The 19,289-nt window shown below is 44.2% G+C and overlaps 1 protein-coding gene and 2 pseudogenes across 5 annotated transcripts; 1 reads left to right on the plus strand and 2 right to left on the minus strand.

Moving 5' to 3' along the window:
• Window positions 1–3,189: 3,189 nt before the first annotated feature.
• LOC147463940 (sucrose transport protein SUT2-like) lies at window positions 3,190–6,065 on the minus strand. 5 transcript variants are annotated; one of them, XM_086492026.1, is made up of 7 exons: window positions 5,810–6,065; window positions 5,654–5,723; window positions 4,925–5,538; window positions 3,961–4,778; window positions 3,807–3,870; window positions 3,680–3,723; window positions 3,190–3,589 (listed from the first exon to the last, which is right to left on the minus strand). In XM_086492026.1, exons 3-7 carry the CDS (start codon window positions 5,436–5,438, stop codon window positions 3,407–3,409), a joined length of 1,623 nt encoding a protein of 540 aa, XP_086348152.1. In that variant the 5' UTR covers window positions 5,439–5,538; window positions 5,654–5,723; window positions 5,810–6,065; the 3' UTR covers window positions 3,190–3,406. The 5 variants fall into 5 exon arrangements, with proteins under 5 accessions (XP_086348152.1, XP_086348141.1, XP_086348153.1 ...); XM_086492015.1 differs by having other exon boundaries at window positions 4,925–5,566; XM_086492027.1 differs by having other exon boundaries at window positions 5,654–5,726.
• Window positions 6,066–8,070: 2,005 nt separating this feature from the next.
• Window positions 8,071–11,843, plus strand: LOC147463941 (uncharacterized; annotated as a pseudogene).
• Window positions 11,844–13,764: 1,921 nt separating this feature from the next.
• LOC147463942 (uncharacterized) lies at window positions 13,765–18,036 on the minus strand (annotated as a pseudogene).
• Between the last annotated feature and the right edge of the window lie 1,253 nt (window positions 18,037–19,289).

Genomic DNA, 19,289 nt, shown 5'->3' on the forward strand with positions numbered 1-19,289 from the left:
TTAAATTAATTAAACTAGATTTACTCTAGTTTAAATTTCATTGGTCCACCTCCAAGGCCATCCAATAGGAATTGGGCACACCTTGTGGGCATCTGGGCTAGGGAGCTGACATGTGTCCCTAATTCCCTTTGTGTAAAGGGAGCCTGTGTGTGTGTGTGTGTGTGTGTGTGTGTGTGTGTGTGTGTGTGTGTGTGTGTGTGTGTGTGTGTGACTTTCTCTCTCATCCCCTAGAAGAAGGGCTCGCCCCCTCCCATGTAGGGATTGCAAAGACTTTTTTTGGTACACACAAAGCATCCAATTTCCCCTAGGTTTGACCTTTGGACACAACCTTTGAATTTTGGAACCTTAGCATTTTGGAAGTCTTAATGGGCTGAACCTTAGGGTCTTTTTAGCCCATTGTTGCACATGGCTCTTTTGCAGATGGCCCCCCCTTTGGATCCCTATTTTCCCTCCTTTGGATCCCTACTGTGGCCGGTCTGCTAGCTTAACCAATATTCTAGCTTTTTCTCCCCTGGCACTTTCCCACATTAAATGATCAGTTTAATATGAGAAAATCATTTAGGAGAATTAGATATTGATTATTATGACAGCCATAGCCAGTGACTACACCTGATGTAAGAACTACCTATAAGGAAGAAAAATTGCACAAAAATAACATGTGCTATATAGCACAACCCACAACAAACTATAAAGTGCCTCTTTTGCAAAAATTTGCACTATCAAAAAACATGCACAAAAGGATGCTAGTAGTCAAAACGGAGTTCGAAATGAGATTGTTAAAATTTTGACATCCCCGAGATCTTTCGCGAAGGCTATGTCACCTTGCAAATGCTCAAAAAGAATCACCTCAATCAAAGAACATGAGCCTAGAGGTTTGCTAGCGACGCTAGCCTGCTCTGATACCAATTATTGGAAATTGGGTTGCAAGAATGCACGTAAAGATGGAGAAGACGAAGGAGAAGCTCAAGAGTACATAGCACAAGAAGTGGCATTGCCGAGTGTGTGCCAATACAAAGATAAGGCTTGCTCTAGAGTGATGAGTCGCATATATACAAGTCTAGAGAAAAAAAACTCCTAAAGAGGGAAAAAATTGCCATGATGGTCCAAAGTGTGTTCACACACATCACTACCATAGTATTGTAACAAAATGCAGCAGTGCACTTTCTAACACCAAACTTTTCCTTAACCAAATGCAACTCCAAGGGAACCTCTTTGATATGAGAGATTAGCAAAGATATATGCAATTTGTTCATGTGAAGCTACAAAGAATAAGATTCACTTCTCCTTAAGAACCTTCTCGCTACTGATGATAATCAATCTCCATCTCCTTGTATCTGGCATGTGGGTTGGATTGTTTGTGAGATAAATGTCTAAAGAGTTTTCATAAAAGATCAATGCAAGGCTTGAGAAGTCAATTTCTTCAAGCATCTTGCTTAGCCATATTGCCTTACATGTAACATTGGTTGGTCCTCTGTATTCTACCTCTACTAAGGAAATTGCTATTGTGGGTTGCTTCTTGCTAGACTACCTAATGATGCCCACTCTCAATTGAGCCAATGTAGACTTTTTTATCTTCTACATTGTCAACCCACTCAACATTTGTGTATGCAAGTAGCCTCATAGTAGAGTTACATTTATCAATTTAGAAAAAATTGTAAACATCAAAGAGGCCCTCTAGGTGTATATATCAGTGGCTGGCTAGCCAATAGGACGAGGGTGGCTGATGCACCTTGTCATCCTCCTTTACTTTGTTTTCTTTTGTCAAACCCACAAAATTCAAGTCCTTGGCTTCATATTTGGGCTATCCACAATATTTAACCAAGAGAGAGGGTAGATCTCATGAGAACAAGTCTTCAATGGTCGTGAAAATGTCAACTTGTTGGTGTTTTGATAGATAGAGAATAAGCCACCCATATGTAGGACACAAGGAAATGGGTAAGGATGAGTGACAAACAATAGGTAAATATGTAGCAGTGAGCTTGGTTGCAAATATTTATTTAATTTAGTCATGATAAAAAAACTTCCAAATTAACTTTTTTGTATGAGAAGGGCTGCAAATAAGTTAAGCTTGTACATCTCCATCTTTTAGACAAGGCTTTGTCACTCTCTCTCTCTCTCTCTCTCTCTCTCTCTCTCTCTCTCTCTCACACACACACACACACACACACATGCACACTTTTCTCCTAAGACCATCTAAAAACCTAATTAGTGAAAATTTAGTTGCAAGCCAATGACACTATAAAACCATAAAGGTAAAAAGGAAATAAGAACAATTGTTGTTTGTAATGCCAAAAGCGTTGTTCACCCTTTGGACTTTTGGACAAGCAAGTTGAGATGTTACTTGCTGTGGTTATAGGTTTAGGGTTTTGGCAAAGCCCCAAAGTAGTCATTTGGTCAAAAAAGGTCTAACCCTCTTTCTATATTTCATTTTTAAAGCATGTATGAGGCGACATCATCTGAAGATCAATTTCTCCGAAGTACATGCAATCATAAAATCATGTTCACCATGCAATACACCATGTCATGGTCTGCCTTGAGCTCACTCTCCATATACTTTCCCAAACAGAGAGGCCCACCCTGCCATACATAGATTCGCTCACATCGCTTTCCATTCCTTGAAAACAATTCCATCAGCCTTCTCTAATGCTTTACCACATGCGCAAGCCTGAAAGACGTCTGTATTTGCCAAACTTGAATGTTGCAGCCATTATTTTCAGCTCTCTACCTCCAAAAAAAAAAACCATCCCTCAAAAATAAGTTGTTATTTCAACTTTCAACTGTTTTTATTCCAATCCTGCTGGGAGAAGACCATGGGGTCTCATTAAAACCATCATTTCAAGCACACATTTGAAATGAATACGAGAATTACAGAATCAAGACAGCAACTAAACAAAGATATTCCCCAAATGTCATCATCAACGCACACAAGTAGCTGATGAGAAAAGTTTGGTCAGTAGAAGTCAATAATCGGCACATTTTAAAATGATATGATCAGAAAATAGTTCTTGGCCTATTTGACAAAATGGCCTATAGGCAGCTAGCTAGTCTTCTTCTCCCATTCTTCATCAAAACTGACAAGTTTGCATTCAGTGAACTAAATTGAGATTGCCATGACATGATTTCTACAACAAAATGCACTAACCATCGAACGCCAACAGAGTCTACAGAATAGCACATAAAACGCAAAAATTGGCAAAAAAACTCTAAAGCAAAATACTGCTCATTTCTGTCACCGCAATGAGCGATTTTACATCGTAACGTGGCAATGGTATAATCATAACTAGACAGGAAAAATAGGTATCCTGTACAATATTTATGCAGGAAGAATATTCATCTGTAGAATTATCTTACGAGTGCCAAATAACTTGTATGTGGCAGTAAGAACAAGTGAATGGAGTAATGAAGATCAAGGAATAGAGGTGTATACCAACGAGCTGCTTTGAGAATCTGCCGGTGGCGGTGGCTTGGGCAGCAAAAATGCAGCCAAAATGCCACCCGCTAAGGCAGCCACAGCAGCCAACACAAATGCAGGCATGTTGCCACCACCAAAGAGCTCATCCCAAGGCCCGCTTCCAATCGATACCACTATCTGCAAAATGCGAAAAGATAGCACACTTCAGCAACTCATTCAAAAGCATATACAGAACCTATAGTGAATTAGCGTTGTTGCCTTTTGTACCTGTGGAACTACCACGCCTAGATTGAGCACTCCCATAGAGAGCCCTTATCGTGCAAGCATCACTAGAAAAGTCAGGACATTTTGCAAGCCGAAAACACAACAAGAATACACCTTAATGCATGCTTACCTTGACCACCCCCTGCAGTATTTGTCACCATTGTAGTCAGCGCATACGGCACACTATAAGTAACCTGTCACACAATGGCATATCATACGGAGTTGTAAAATGTCTCAAAAACTTCAACCGACACTTCAATTTGTAGAGTAATTTGAAGACTCACAGCAAGCGGAATTCCAAGAACAGCAAAGATGCCAATGGCTGACATCAGAATACTAAGAGGCAGGTAGCCTAACTCGGTGTACGTTCTTCTCGACTCTATTGTGACGACGATGGTGCCAAAGAAACATGCAGACATTATCACATTAGCGACAGCCCAGACCTTCCTCTGCCCAACTCTCCGACATAACGGCTCGAGGAGCAATGATGTGATACCCAAAACAACTGAGTTCAGCATTAGTCCCAATGAGCCTGCACGAACACCCGCATTGTAAAGCTTCACCAGGTCAGCATCACTGGAAGAAGGATTCCCAAGAAAGACTTCCCGCCCCATCCAATCAGTGTCAAAAAGGATGAATGGAAACCACGCAAACCACGTGAGAGCTGTGATAAGAAGGACATAGCGCATCGGTTTAGGAAGGTCTTTGAGTGTGCCACAAAGCTCCCACAAGAAAGCCTCGTGTTGCGCCTCACCGCTCTCATCCTCCTCCTCATCTTGTGACAACTCCGTTGAAGACTCTCTACGTAAGAGGGGAATGGTTGCACTGTTGACATCGATCTTATTGCTGTCTGTTGCTGAAGACCATGGTATCTCTGAAGCCGCGGTGATGCTCAAAAGAGTTGTTGCAATGAGTATGATGATAGCAATGAGGAAGGCTGACTTTAAGTTAGCACAGCTCTTGCCACATGCTGTTGTCAAGGTGAATGGTAGGACTTTATACCAGCTGCTATAAGCACCAGTCGCGTAACCAAGCACGTTCCCAAATGCCATGCATAAGGAGAAAAAAGCATTGGCCCGACGTGACCTACGATGATCCTTACCTGATCAATGTCCAAAAACCCATCAAAGCGCTTCATAATGGAAAAATTTAAGAGGTTATATTTAGCTGTAAAAGCACTTAAATTGTAAACATAATTAAAAACTGGAAAATGCAATACAACTCTGGGATAAGAGCACTTTGCTTTACCTGTAAAGTCCGCGAGAAGCGCTCTGCATGGCCCTTGTAATGTATTGTTGGCCAAATCAAGAAGCCAAAAGCCAAGAACAAACACAACAATAGCTCGTGGACGGGATGTCAAGCTATCCCCAAGTATGTACCCAATATCAGCTGAAAAACTGATTATAAGAACAGCTAAGACAACAAAGACTGCTCCTGCCACTATGAAGGGACGCCTGCGACCCCACGAACTTTCACAGTTGTCGCTTAAATGACCCACGAGAGGCTGAACAAGCATGCCAGATATGGGCCCGCAAAGCCAGACGTAGCTAGCCCAAGCATGAGGGATACCAAGCACTTGGACATAGGGAGTAAGCAGAGAGAGCTGAAGAGCCCAACCGAATTGCACACCTGTTGCAACCAATGAGACTCTAGCAAGGGCCCTTAAGGGGACTCTGTTCTTCCCCTTGTTGCTTTTGGACAGTTTTCGACCGACGCCATTGGCAGCATTCTTTGAATTTGCAGCTTCTGCTGAAGAATCCATGGCATATTCCAATTCTTCAAAAGCTCAACAACACGAATTGTACTCTTAAGGCTTTTCTTCAAAAGCTCAAGAACCAGAAGTGTATACTTGAGGCTGAAAACTGCGATGATGAGGGTAAACAGTTCAAGCTGATAAGCAAAAAAAAAGTTTCTGTTTACACTCTATACATTGAGAAAGTAAAGAGTGAGAAAACAATTTGGGTAGCAACTACATACCTGTATAGATATAGGTATGTATGTGCCGCAACACCTAGGTTGCGAATGAGCAGCATCCATTCACCTGCATCTACTGTCGGACCCCTTGATCAAATGGCATGCATCCATGGAAACGTGCATCAAAGGCGAGACGTTGAATGCGCAGCATCCACTTACCTGCGTATGATTCCCGATCCCATACTCAAACCCTAGAATTGACGGAGGAGCAAGTCATTCTCAACAGCGATTGCTGATGCGCATTCTGGAGCATTGCTCTGCGCCCATGGAATGCGTAAAGAGCAAAGGGAATAACGACACGGCAATGATTAATAGCTACAAAGGTGGGGTCTTCTGCGGGCGCAAGCTCGAGACAACGGCGTCGACGTTAAACGCGCTCGCTGATTCAGCACTTCAACTAACTAGAGCGGAGGGGCGTTACGAGAGAAGGAGAGAGTTGGGAAAGTTCATTTTTCTAACCATACAGACTTTATAATTTTGGCCTGACTAGTGTCTTTTGCGTGTAGAAGGAAGGATTACCTATGTGGAGGGGGTTTTTTTTTTTTTTGTTAAATCCAAAATAGATGATGTTGAGAAAATTAATCATTGATGTGATGCTATTTGAATTTTTTTTCTCATTTCTTTAAAATAAGCATCATGGGTTTTTTTATTAAACTATTTTTCATGATTCATGAGGGACATGTCATCTCTTTCGTTTTAGATGTGAAGATATTATGGATTTGTTGGCATTGAATATGAAGCACCATTTCATTGCAAATTTGTTTGAGTGATATAATTTGTACGGAATTTAGAATTCCTAAACTTTTACTAATTTTGAATGCTCTCTCGTTTTGTATGAAGCCTCTTGTGCGTGCACATGGCTCTTGTGGCGTGTGTGTGTGTGTGTGTGTGAGAGAGAGAGAGAGAGAGTGTGTGTGTGTGTGTTAAATCTACAAATATATTTCACATTGAATTCTTTGTATTCTGATATATCATTCCTTCAAGCTTATTTAATATTTAAGAAAATCATTGTTTTTTCCTTGCTTGTTATATTTTGCATTTTAAGTGAAACAAAAGGTACGTCATTTTAACTTCTAGTTACCTTGTTTTATCTTTAGAGATAAGAAAATGAGGGTTTTAGGTGGATACCTTCGTATTATTGTTATACTACATAGAGCTCTGCACACCAACTTTAAGTTGGTAGAGTCATAGCCTATGTATCTAAGGTCTTGGGAATCCCCCCTTGACGACATGAAGACATGATCTAAGCTCTAAGGGATTTTTCCCGTATGCAGATGTGTGCGTGTGATGGAATGCCTCTCTCCCTATCTGTGAAGTCGTTGTGCATAGAGTGTGTGCGTGTGTTTCAAATTTCTTGTACTCTCTAAAAATAAAATTTAAAAAAAAACGGTAAATAAAAAACCATACCAAGGCCCCCTCACCTACCTATCCACGCATTTCCTCCACCCTACTGCTATGGACGTCTCCTCACCCTGCTCGTGCTAGCATGTGGACATGCCTCAGCACTAAGGGACACGGGAGCTTTAAGGAAGCTCAGGCGGTGGGATCAAGGGCGCGGAAGTGGGGCGCGGTGATTGATGGCATCGGGGCGCTACACGTGGCAAAAAAAAGTAAACTTGGACGGGTTTTGGTAAACGGGGGCGCCGGGAGATAAACTCGGACGGGAGGGTGTCGTGGACAGGAAACGTGGCGCGAATGGGCTGAGGTGGAGTCCCGGGTGGCAAATGGTGGTGGGGGTGGGCTGAGGTGGGCGGCCTGCACTTCATGATACCTCGTACATCGCATGCATGCGGATGGAATCCCGAGGATGGGGGGTGAGTGACTGCGTTTAGGGCATTCAAGCAGAGGGAGTTTTGCTGCTAGCTGATGCGAGAGGGCCTGGGGGAGGGCCTGCATTGCGTTAGACGAGCCATCTGGGGCCTCTAGACCAATCTACATAGACAAAGATTGGATCCAGGTGGAGATTGTGGCGCAGGTACAGATTGGGACGGTAGGCGGGATCACCAGGTATGTGTGTGTGTGTGTGTGTGTGTGTGTGTGTGTGTGTGACACCGCCCCAAAACCACCTCCAAGAAAATATGTTTTTATCATATGTTGCTTGTCATGTTGCATCACACACACACACTCTCTCTCTATGAGCCCACGGACAACAACAATTTTGTAGAGAACCGGGCAACAGGTTTGTGTGTGTGTGTGGAAGAGAGAGAGAGAGAGAGAGAGAGAGAGAGAGAGAGAGAGAGAGAGAGAGAGAGAGAGAGTTGTGTCCCGATGCCTTCTGCTTCATGCATATTTTTGCCAACATGGGTCGTCCTGCTTGTCCGTTATGGTGCTTGCAAGAATGTTGCCATGCTATGATGAATGGTTGTTGGTGTTTCTTACAATAAAACGTTCATTGTATGGTGATCACCAAAGGAAAAACTATGGCGCCAAGAAGGCCACATCAAGAGGTGCAGGCAAAGAAGCTAGTTGGAAAGAAGCATGGGTCAGATCTCGGGAGGGGCACGGGGGAGGCTTCGCCTGTAAAAGTTCCTCGTTGTAGCCCTCGGCTAAGGGAGAAGGAGTTAAAGCAAACGGAGAATCAGCCTTCTCCATGCTCAGGCAATATGGCCCAAGTGGAGACACCAAAATCAGCGAATCCGCGCCTAAGAAAGAAGTTGGAAGGCATGTTTGAAGAGCCTGATCAGAATGAAAACGAAGTGGATGAGAAGAAGGCTGGAAGAGCTAAGGCAAACGAAAAGAACCTTGATAAAGAAAAAGTTGGTGAAGGCAAGAGGGATCAGCCGTGTGTCGAGACGGTGGGCGACGGAGCGCAAAACAATATGGATTCTTTGAAGGGAGAAGGAGATAGAGGCATTGGTGCATCCTCAGCCATGGTTGAACCCTTGCCATATGTTGAGGTCTTCTTGCCTAATGGAAGGCTTGCACGGCAATGTCGGGCGAGCGATCATTGCCCTCAGCAGTTCCACTTTGAGTTGGTTCGATTGCGGATGGAGAGGCATCTAAAGACAGAGCATGGGCTTGATGTGTTCATTCCCCTTCGCAAGGGAGGTAGGCGTTCCAATGCTGAATTGGGCTCAAGAGCAAAACCGCCAAATGCAAGAGACAGTGCACAATGGCACAAGCAAGCGAAGATGCGCTTCGAGGATAGAGATAGGAAGTTTGCATTAAATCTGAAAAAAACAGAGCGCCTTCATCGTCTTCGAGCAACTGAGAAGTGGGATAAGCTCATGCCTGAGTTTAGAAGAGTCTCAAAGGTAGTTTTTGTTGAGAAGATTGTCAAAGAGCGCATGGCAACCTACCTCGCGTCCTCAAAAGAGCGCATGGATCGCATCCAGCAGCGAATCGACGAAGGCTATGAAAAGAATGTGAGTACCATGGCCACTCCTTCGAGTTTACATATTATTGCATCATGCTTTATTATTACATTTGGTGTTGCATGTTTGCTTTGTTAGTCATAGTTCACTTAAAGGTGGATTGTTTGCCCGAATGCGGTCCTAGTTTATTGAGACGGGTTTAGGTCCACATTGAGATTTCTCCCGTTAAATGGATGATTTAGGCATAATGACCTTGGAGATTATCCTTGCAAACCATTTACCATTAATGAGTTGAGGCATATGGCATGTTTGTTTGCCTAGTCCCAGGTTATCTTAAGGTGCATTGTTTGCTAGAAGTTGTCCTAGTTTATTGAAAAAATCATGGCGACTCTACCAAGTTTACATATTATTGCAGCATGGCTTATTACTACATTTGTTGTGGCATGTTTGCTTGCATGGTCCACTTTGTTGTGGCATCCTAGTTCAAGGTGGATTTTCTGCCCAAAAGAGGCCTAGTTTACTGAGAGCAGTTTAGATTCACATTGCACTAGATCCCGTTTGAATGGCTAATTTAGGCCCGATGAAATCTATGACTACTTGTGTTAAGGCATGTTTGCTTTCTTGGTCCGAGTTTACAAGGCAATGCATTAATTACTTGTGGTTGAGGCATGTTTGCTTTCTTCGTCCTAGTTTACAAGGCAGTGCATTGTTTGCTGGTAGTTGTCCTAGTTTACCGGTGGCTTTAGGAGGGATTTTAAGCTAATTCTCGACGTCTTGATTGAAATCATTTTACGTAAAATTGCTTGTTTCTTACAGGCTTCTTGTGGTTTTATTTGGTGCTGGTTTTTTGGCTACATTCATTTGAACATGCTGGGTTCAATGGGGGACTAACTTGTGGTTTTATTTGGTGATTGAATGCAGAGGCGGCTCAAGGTTTTACCTCCTTGGTTAAATGTCATGATGGATGACATTGAGGATAGCCAGCCCATGGACAACTTCAAGGGCAAGGAGCTAGAGGAAGAAGAGGAGGATGCGGATGATTTTCAGTCGGCGGACCGAGAAGATGAAGAGGCTAGACATTATGAGTGGATGGAGGATGAAGATGGCCAAGAAGACAAAGAGGAATGCAGGGAGGAGGAGGGGGGAGCAAGCAACGTGAAAGAGGACTCCGTTGACTCGACTTCCCTTGGGCTTGGAGATACACCGCCCTCACTGCCTCTTGAGATTGTGGACACAAAGGAGGTGCCTGCTGCAAATACAGATACATTTAGCCGGTTTGCATCCATGACGCTCAACGTTGATCTTGTGCACGAGGAGGTAGTGGGACATCTTCCTAATTGCAGAAGTGGCATGCATTATTTGGTTGTTATTCTTGGCAGGTTTAGGGTGTCAAATTTGTTCGAATGATTTGGCATAAAATCTTATTTTAACCATGCAGGGAATTGTGAAACAACATAGACCAAAGCTGCAAATTTGTTCGTCAATGAAGACCCGGGTTGTTGTTGATGTCTCATCCCCACCTGGTGCAGCGGCAACCACACATGTGTCTCTGAATTTTGCCATACAAAATGGCCAGTTAAGAGTTATGGAAGAAGGGGGAGGTAGGGTTGTCACGACACGAGGAAACATCGCAGCTGCCAGGTGGGTACAAGTCATGAGCCAGTTCTTACTGTTTGTTTGCTTGCTGGTTTTTTGGGCCTCTTCTTCTTCTATAAAACTTGCACGCTAAGCCTTGATTGTTATCGCATGTTAGGCTTGGCTCTATTGCATGCATTACTTTCACCTCCGACCGGTTCAAGTTATCAGTTAATGTAGATCAGCGATTAGTAACTGACATATTGCGTGGCGAGGCCAGTAGTAGGACTATTGACTTGTTTGGCCAGTAAGTTCTCTCTTGCCTTGATCATTGTAAATGGCTATACGCACATATAGGATTGCCTGTGTTTTAATCTGGAAACTGAAATCTTTGCACAGGTGGATGGAGCACACCTTGCCTCCGACCATCCTAAGGAAAGTACACTTTGTCAATTCGCTTTGGTTTACGATGGAGGGACGTATTCTGTCCAATTTTCTTCAGCGGCAATTTAGCGGTGTTGACATGTCAGAGCTGGTCTTTTGCTTTTGGCCAGTCATTTGCAGGTATTTCAGGGTGACATAATGCTTTGTATGGTGAATTCTGAACTACTTCTCATTCGTAACACTAACAATGTGTGCTTGAAGGCATCACTGGACTCTTTTTGCTCTCTACCTGAATAGGGGAGCAAGGCTCCTCTGATTGCCTGGCAAGAAGCACTATCTGATTCATTTTGATTCCCTCAAAGGTTTGACAAACCCTTTTGAGTGCCTAGAGCAAGTGCAAAGGTTGGTTTTCATCATGTGATTGTTGTGCCCAACAGATGTGATTAAATTCAGCTAACCTGGTTTGTTGTATGGCTGTGCCTTAGTGGCCTTAGAAGCCTGGCAGAATTTGTACATGACAACAATATTCGACGTGCTTTGGCTGATTCCAAGGAAGAGATTGAGCTCAAAGTTGTGGATGTGCCTCAGCAGACAAATGCGATCGATTGCGGATTTTATGTCATGAGGATCATGAGGTGAGATCATGCTACATTGTGCAATAGTGTCGACAGGTTGTTAGGGAGGGTCATTGCATGGACTAACATACGGCAGTGTTTAACAGGGAACTGATTGCAGGTGGATTGGAAGACAGGCCTGGGCGACATTGGCTTACAAAGGATTGGTTCGAGGACGTGGACGTATGCACTCTAAGGGTGCAGCTGCATGATTGGTGCTTATGTTGTTTGGCGGAGGTCTAGAGACGCATGAGCAATAGCACGCTCGGGGGCTGGTGTTTTGGGAGCATATCCAGCATATGAACTCAATTGACACTATACTTATACAACGGTGTACTTTATGGATTTTGAACCCTCCGTTTTGAGCGGATCTAAGTGAATGTTTTTTTTTGTGGATGGCTTACCTAGCTACGCATTTATGCGCAATGTAGCACACCCTTTGGATGTTTTAATTAAGTCTACGTAATGATCAGCCTTACGTTTCAATCTCATTGTCAATTTATCGGTTGTAGTGCTATTATTTTGTCAATTTATAATTGCTCATTATGGGTTGTGGTATGTGTTGGTACCATTCATGAATGTGGTTAAGTTGAATCAGCTGAAATGACCCGGCTTAGGTGTTGTGGTGAGATGTTATTGGTGGTTGTTAGTATTGCTAAGGTGTTTGGAGCATTCATATATTCTATTTTTATATCTCTTTAAGGGTGGTTGTTGGCTCGGATTGCGTTGTGGGTGTTGAGAAGCTCCATGAGTGGCGAGAGAGTGACATTGTCATATCCTTTATTGTAGTCCAAGTGGGGTGTTTGTTGAGTTTACACATATGGATTTCCTTTGCTTCAGATTTAGCAAGCAGGTTGAACACATTTTAAGCTCGTCGTAGCTAAGTTTTGTGTGCATTTGTTGGAATCTCTTTCTTGTCAGAATGTCAACGATTGAAACTCTCCCTCTCTCTTTGTAATGTTTTGATAATCTGATTGCTCATAGAGAATAGCAACTCTTAACTTCCAAATTTATCTTTGGTAGATTTATGTATCCTCGGAAAAGCAAAGGTGCTTGTATTAAAAATGACAAACTGACAACCCTTTGTTGGCATACCATGTAGGCACATTGTGGTTGCAAACTTAAAGGATGATACATAGTATTTGTGTGCATTGGCAGAGTATTTATTTTGTTCAATGGATTAAATTGTCACCTGACCAATCAAACAAATGCATGGCCAGATTATACATACGAATATTGATTATACATACGAATAGTGCAACCAAGGAGTGAAGTTCGTCGCCAAGATGTTAGTGCTACAAGCCCATGATGCAGCACAAAGTTCATCTCGGCATTGGTGAGTGAAAAATGCATCATATAAATGCAAAGGCATTATTCACTACATGGTTATGACACAAAGCCTAACAGAAAAACATCTCAAACCTTGCACCTTGAATGGTCAAAATACGGTGAAAGTATACGAAGGAGCCACTCTTTGCAAGGGTCTATGTTGCCCAACATAAGTCACTGCAGTAAGCTTTCACTTTCTCCAGCCTCTTAAGCATGAACCGGCTTCAAACATGCCATAATGCTCACCAAATCTAGTGGGAAACCAGCCGCAATGCCCAAGAATGGTCAAACAAAACATCAGCCTTCCATCCCCAGTAACGTAAATAGTCGGTGACCGTAAATGTCTTGATCTCTGGTGCGGCACACACCTCATATATGGGCGGCAAAACAACTCACTCGCATGTATGGCAAGAATCCAAAAAACATCAAAAAATCAAAAAGGAAATCAACCCTCTAACCCAGAAACTGTAAATTGTTGGATGCCATAAATGCCATTGATGCTTCGGATACCAAAAACTGTAAATACTCAGATACCAAAAACGCTAAATGTTTGCAAGTGAAATCAGCTGAGAAATCAGATCAGCCTCAATGCCATCCAATTAGGGCAGCCCTAGTGCTCAGAGATCGTACACAATCGGATAAGAAAAATTGGCTGGCAAAACAAGACATACATTTAGCAACAACCCATCCATGACTCTCACAAAAGGTCAGTTTCAATGCCATCCACTTAGAGCAGTCGTAGTCCATAGAGATCGTACACAATTTACAGGAGAAATGCATCAAGTTGGTAGCTGAAATGAGCTCATGACTCACATTGGCAGAATAACTTTTCGAAACCCAGATGTAACGCTCACGCACGATCAAGCAAGATGCCATCCAAAAAGATCGGCCTAATAGCCTAAACAAGGTAAATAGTCATCAACCAAACATATTGGAAGTCTGCAGATGGAATCAACTCACAGCTTGCTCCCAAAACAACCCACCCAATCAGTCCAAATATAGTTGCAAATGGGCTCACAAGTGCCTGCCGAACGCTCACAAACTGGTAATCAAATCAGCCCAGCAGATTGCATAAGGGAGAAAAAAGCTACATGTCTCTCATGTAGAGAGAACCATTTGTTGTTGGGACGCAAGGACTGCCTCGAGTATTGACCCATCAAGCAAGCAGATTGTGAAGCTTCTCTCTTTTGTGGGAACCTCGCCAGCTTTGCAATAGACAATCATCCCTTTTTGGATGCTCTCACCAAAGAGGGTGACATGACGATTAAGCAAGCTCGACTCTGCTCCACCTGGGGCATGTTTGAGCAATAACGGAAGGAGGGCATGGCATGTATGGCATGAAATGCTCTCCAATGGATCGAGCATGAGAGTTTTGCTGCAACAATGAGTACAATGTATTCGAGGCTTTCTTTGAAAGCGGACTCGACTCCGTCCACGCTGATGCTTGTGTCGCAAAACACCAGTAGTTAGACCTTTAGATGGTGGCAGGTCGGCCTCGAGAACCTGTTCCTTGCTAGCTCCACTTGCTTCTACGGGCATCCCATGCCCGAGTAGAGTTAGAGTAACGTGAGCTTGGACTTGCTTGATCGAGCCCTTTGTTGGTAGCTCAATCTTCTTTGGGATGATCAAGGCGGCGAGACTATTTCATGAAAGATTTAGTTGCATTAGTATGGCTGGCTTCAAAGAGCTATCACATTGCACCAACTGCTCTTCTAGACTCTGCAACATGCTTCTCATGTCATAGATGCAGCTACCAATCTCATTGTCTATGTTGTTGACAACTGTCTCAGCTACATCGAAATTGTCATGCTCTAGTGCTATATTATCTTCCCCTGCTCCAACTATGGGTTGTAGGTCCACATGGCTCAAAGCTTGAACGCTATCTACGATGGGGAGAACTTCGTGAAGATGAGGAAAGTGCCTCTCAATTATCATTCGAAGGCCATATAGATGCTTACATTCTGATCCCCAATCCGCACAATCGCAGTAGTTGGATTGCATGCTCACATGATACCAGTTTGAGGCCGAAGTAGTGCTAAGGACTTTTGAATCGCATGTGTCCTTCCTCTATCACTTCGAGGGTGCTTGGATCTGCTTCAAATCGTTTAAGAATCGATTCGCCTGCTGCTAGCTTGGCTGTATGCTGCTTGCTTGATCCAAAACGACTAAAACGCCCGGAATCAGCTGAACGGTTGTCAAATTGAAACAACATGAGCTCAACATTTGGCAACAGCAAAGGCATACTCTCAAGCGAAAGAGAACTGCTCTTACCAATCTCCTGCTTTTGCTTGAAGAATTCGAGAAGTGTTCCCCCAATATATGTCCCATGCACTGAATCGCCCACCAATGCATTCAACAAGACCAACAGAGACATGTTTATCTGTGCATTTAGCAAGGTATACTTGACATATTGCCATAATCGCTCAACCAAGTTTGTAGTATCCACATTCCCATGCTGAAATAGACGACCGAATCTTGGCCAACGGCTTCGCCACATGCATGTGCTGCCACACCAGCTAGTGGATACATATCGTCGAATATTTTCATGTGCCTGATACACCTACAATAGCTCATCGCACCTTGCATCAAATATATCCTCACTTGTTGCATGCATCAAATTTGACATGCGATTGTACACATCATCGCGTTTGTCCTTAGGGACCTATGCAGAACAACGCCATGTGAGTATGACAGTCAATTTGTAGACATGAGCTGGCACAAAGAACACATCAAAGAAATGACCAACTACCTGGGGCAATAGGTTCTCAACCCATGCCTTCTTGACATGAAACCAGCATAGCAAAACTTTGCATGCGACTTGTTGCCGCCTTCCATCCTCGTCTTCTCTCCAGCAAAAATAATCTTGATCCACAACCTTGAGGATGGCCTCGAGCTCTTGCTGGCTCTTATCAATGACAATGGCTGCGGGTCGAACGTCACCTAACCTTGCAAAGATCATCTTGAACGTGAGCTCTAGGGCCACCTTTTCCTGGCTGGTACCCACATCATTGCTGCATAACATCAGCCATATCGGAATCCCTATGCCGTTTTGGTTTGGCAAGACTGCACCATAGAGCGGTAGACCATAAATGTTTGTCTTGAAAGTGCTATCCACGGCCCATGAGTTCCGACGAGAGAAACGAAGAGCGACTTGTAGCATCCACTCGTCTTGAATGAGGAGGATGAATGGCCGCTTGTTCTCATCAGGGTTTTGGGGACTGTAAGGCTGCACAAAGATTACCTGTCCATACGAGAAGTATACTTGAGGATGCATGCTCACCCATCCAGCTTAAGAAGTTGAGAATGTAGTATTACCTTCTTCAATTCTTGCAAACGTAGAGCCTCGGCAAGCATCGCACCCCATTCAGTACCTACAGAGCTACCTACAGTCAAAAAAAATGTTGGATCAAATGCTATCAAAACTCAGCAGAGAAAAGGCTTCTTAGAAATTCCAATGGCAAGCTAAGTACCACGAGTGCGCATTTGATGAAATAGCATTTGCACCTCTTTTGGTATCATAAAAAATCTGTAGATTACATGATCCAGCTCAGATGCATTTGCCATGTGAAACCTTTCCTTGGAGATCGACATTTTGGCGACATGGCGGCACATCCCAACATCAAACAAATCATCCATACAGCATGCAACTACAGTTGAATGCACCGGCAAGTGGTAAAGGTCAGCACGTGAGCCAGGTATGTGCCCGGTGTGATCGCCATGGATTGTGATAGTCACCCTATCACCATCATGACAGTGTTGAACCACCAGCCTAAATAGGCACCCACACCTCTTTGACTTTCGTTGTCGCCGCTTATCCGCACCTCTCCGATCTATGCTTCCACCTCGATGGCAAATGTATTCTTGTAGCCACTTATATGCTCTATGCCTCTTTGAAGATCTGACTAGGACCAGCCGTGTGTGATGCTTTATCATGATTCTTGTCAACTGTTGCTCGACTTGAGATGTTGTTGTCTCGATTGAAGAGGTTGGGCAATTTGCGGTTCTACTACTAATAGACATCGCAGCTACATCACAATCAATAATCTTCTCTTTTAGTAAGCATCCACATGCAGTGATTGAGTCTTTTATGTAATCAAGAGGCAACCCATGTTGTCTCTTGTCTGTACACCATTCCTTCTGGACGGCCTTGAGAGTGGCAGCCACTCCAAGATGATTGTCATGTGTCAAAGGGCAATGGGCTGCATGAACAATATGTGCCCAATCTTCCATAAAGGCAACCTTTAGGCCAGTAGATTTCAAGTGCAGGCAGCCTATTTCCAGCCCTATACCTGGACAAAGCATCAAGGAGTCTTTCATCCTATTCCACTTCTTTAAATCAAACAATCCCCGAACATCGATCGCTTGAAGCATTGCTAGTGACATGGTCTCTGTCCCTCCCAAATCTTTGGCCATTAAGGAGTATGTCATCTCGTCGAAGGAGAAAAATGTTTTTGATGTGTATGAAGACGGATCTAAGGCAACCCAAGAGCATTGCGAATGCCAACATGCGACTGAGCTGGGACTAGCTCCATTGTTCTGTGGCCAGTAATCCATGCCATTATCCTCGTTGATTGGCCAGTCATCTGACGATTCTCCTTCAGTCGTTGTTTCACCATTGAAATATCCACTCAATGGCCAGTCTTCGATTACATCGATGGGAGGCATCTAATACACAACATCTCTGTCTCTTTGTCTCTCTCTCTCTCTCTCTCTCTCTCTCACACACACACACACACACACACACACACACTACCTGGTTCAAATCCATGCTGCCTTTGAGCTTCCAGTCTTCATCTGATTGTTGTCTCAGATACCAGCCTCCCCTTCTCCTGCTCTCATCTCACCTCCGATTATCTCTGATTACCCTGCATTCCCGCGAGGGCAAATTTGAAAACGGGATGCCCACGTGAAAGTAATGCCATGTTGGCCCACCATTTGCCACCTGGGACTCCACCTCAGCCCATTCGCTCCACGTTTCCTGTCCACGTCACCCTCCCGTCCGAGTTTACCTCCCGGTGCCCCCGTTTACCAAAACCCGTCCAAGTTTACTTTTTTTTGCCACGTGTAGCGCCCCGATGCCATCAATCACCGCGCCCCACTTCCGCGCCCTTGATCCCACCGCCTGAGCTTCCTTAAAGCTCCCGTGCCCCTTAGTGCTGAGGATGGACATGGGTCTGTCTAATCTCTCATCTCCGTGCAAAGCTTTCCCTTTTCGTTTGTTGCCCCATGGGTATCTCCTAGGATTCGCTTCAAAAATAACATTTCCAATATATGTACTACATACCCTTGGACACCTACTTGTTTGTTATTAAATGCTACATCTTGAGGTTTAAAAAATCAAGACCTTCTGCACTTATTTTTTGATCTCTCTCTCTCTCTCTCTCTCTCACACACACACACACACACACACACACAAACAAACATCACATTCACACGTACACACTTTTAGAAATATACTACTCATTATTCAAAAAACATCACTTTTCTTATGTGATCCATTTTTAAGATTCTTAAGGGCAGTATAAGCGTTAAAATGCAAGAGCCTGCTCACGGCCCGATGAGCAGGGGAGGGAGCTCACTCTGCTAGGGTTTGCTATGGCGGCTCAGGCGCTCTCACGCGGAGTTGAGGAGCTCCTTTGGCGGTCGTCGAAGAATGGAGCAGCGAATCTACATGCTGCACGGGAGGGACTGGATTTGTGGCACTTTGCCGATGGGCAGGGGGGTCGCTCGGTTGTCCTTATCTCCTGGTTCGGCTCAACTCTCCTCTCAAGGTGGTCATATTTTTGCACAAGGGATCTGGACGGCGATCCTTCTCCGGCTTGGAGAGAAGCAGCTCGTCCGTGAGGTGTTGTGTGGTGGGGCATCACTTGCCCAGGTGCGTGGGTTTGGGATCTGGTCGGCGGTGTTCGCTCGGAGGGTGTTCCTGGTTCGGACTGTGTGTGTTTAAGCTGGAATGAGTTGACTCATTCGGTATGGTCTATGTGGCATTATGTTGGTACTTGGGTGTTGGTGGTTCTCCTCAACCCAACCACCCTTGGTTCGTGGTTCGTGGTTCGTGAGCTTCGTGGTGTTTGGGTGACTCCTACGAGTCTGAGGTTTTCTTCTCCCGATCTAGTTCGTCTGGCATGGTTGTTTTTGGTGGCAGCAGACCATCTATAGTGGCACCTTGGAGGACTTTGTGGGTGATGGGGACTATGGGCCCCGCCCCTTTCATATTCGGCTCTATGGCATGCTCCTGTCCAGGGTGGCTCCCTAATCAGCCGATGTATGGTCTTTTCTTGAGGGTGGATCCCTGTCCAGCCGGTGTTCGATCTTTGATGATGCTTAGCTTTAATGTTCCGGTTGGGGTGGCTCCCCTGTTAACCGGAAAAAAAAATTAGCAGTGATTGTGGTACTGGCCATAGCTCGGTTGAGCGTGGTCTT

The sequence above is a fragment of the Adiantum capillus-veneris genome, chromosome 2 (assembly GCF_014529385.1).
Source record: "Adiantum capillus-veneris isolate H3 chromosome 2, ASM1452938v2, whole genome shotgun sequence".
Classification (NCBI taxonomy): Eukaryota; Viridiplantae; Streptophyta; class Polypodiopsida; order Polypodiales; family Pteridaceae; genus Adiantum; species Adiantum capillus-veneris.

Bases quoted from the DNA above. Each gene is read 5' to 3' on its own strand.
- LOC147463940 (XM_086492026.1), bottom strand. From the start codon at position 5,438: ATGGATTCTTCAGCAGAAGCTGCAAATTCAAAGAATGCTGCCAATGGC. The intron at 3,871-3,960 runs GTGAGTCTTCAA...ATTGTGTGACAG, and splicing joins TTCTTGGAATTCCGCTTGCT to GTTACTTATAGTGTGCCGTA. The intron at 3,724-3,806 runs GTAAGCATGCAT...TTGCACGATAAG, and splicing joins TACTGCAGGGGGTGGTCAAG to GGCTCTCTATGGGAGTGCTC.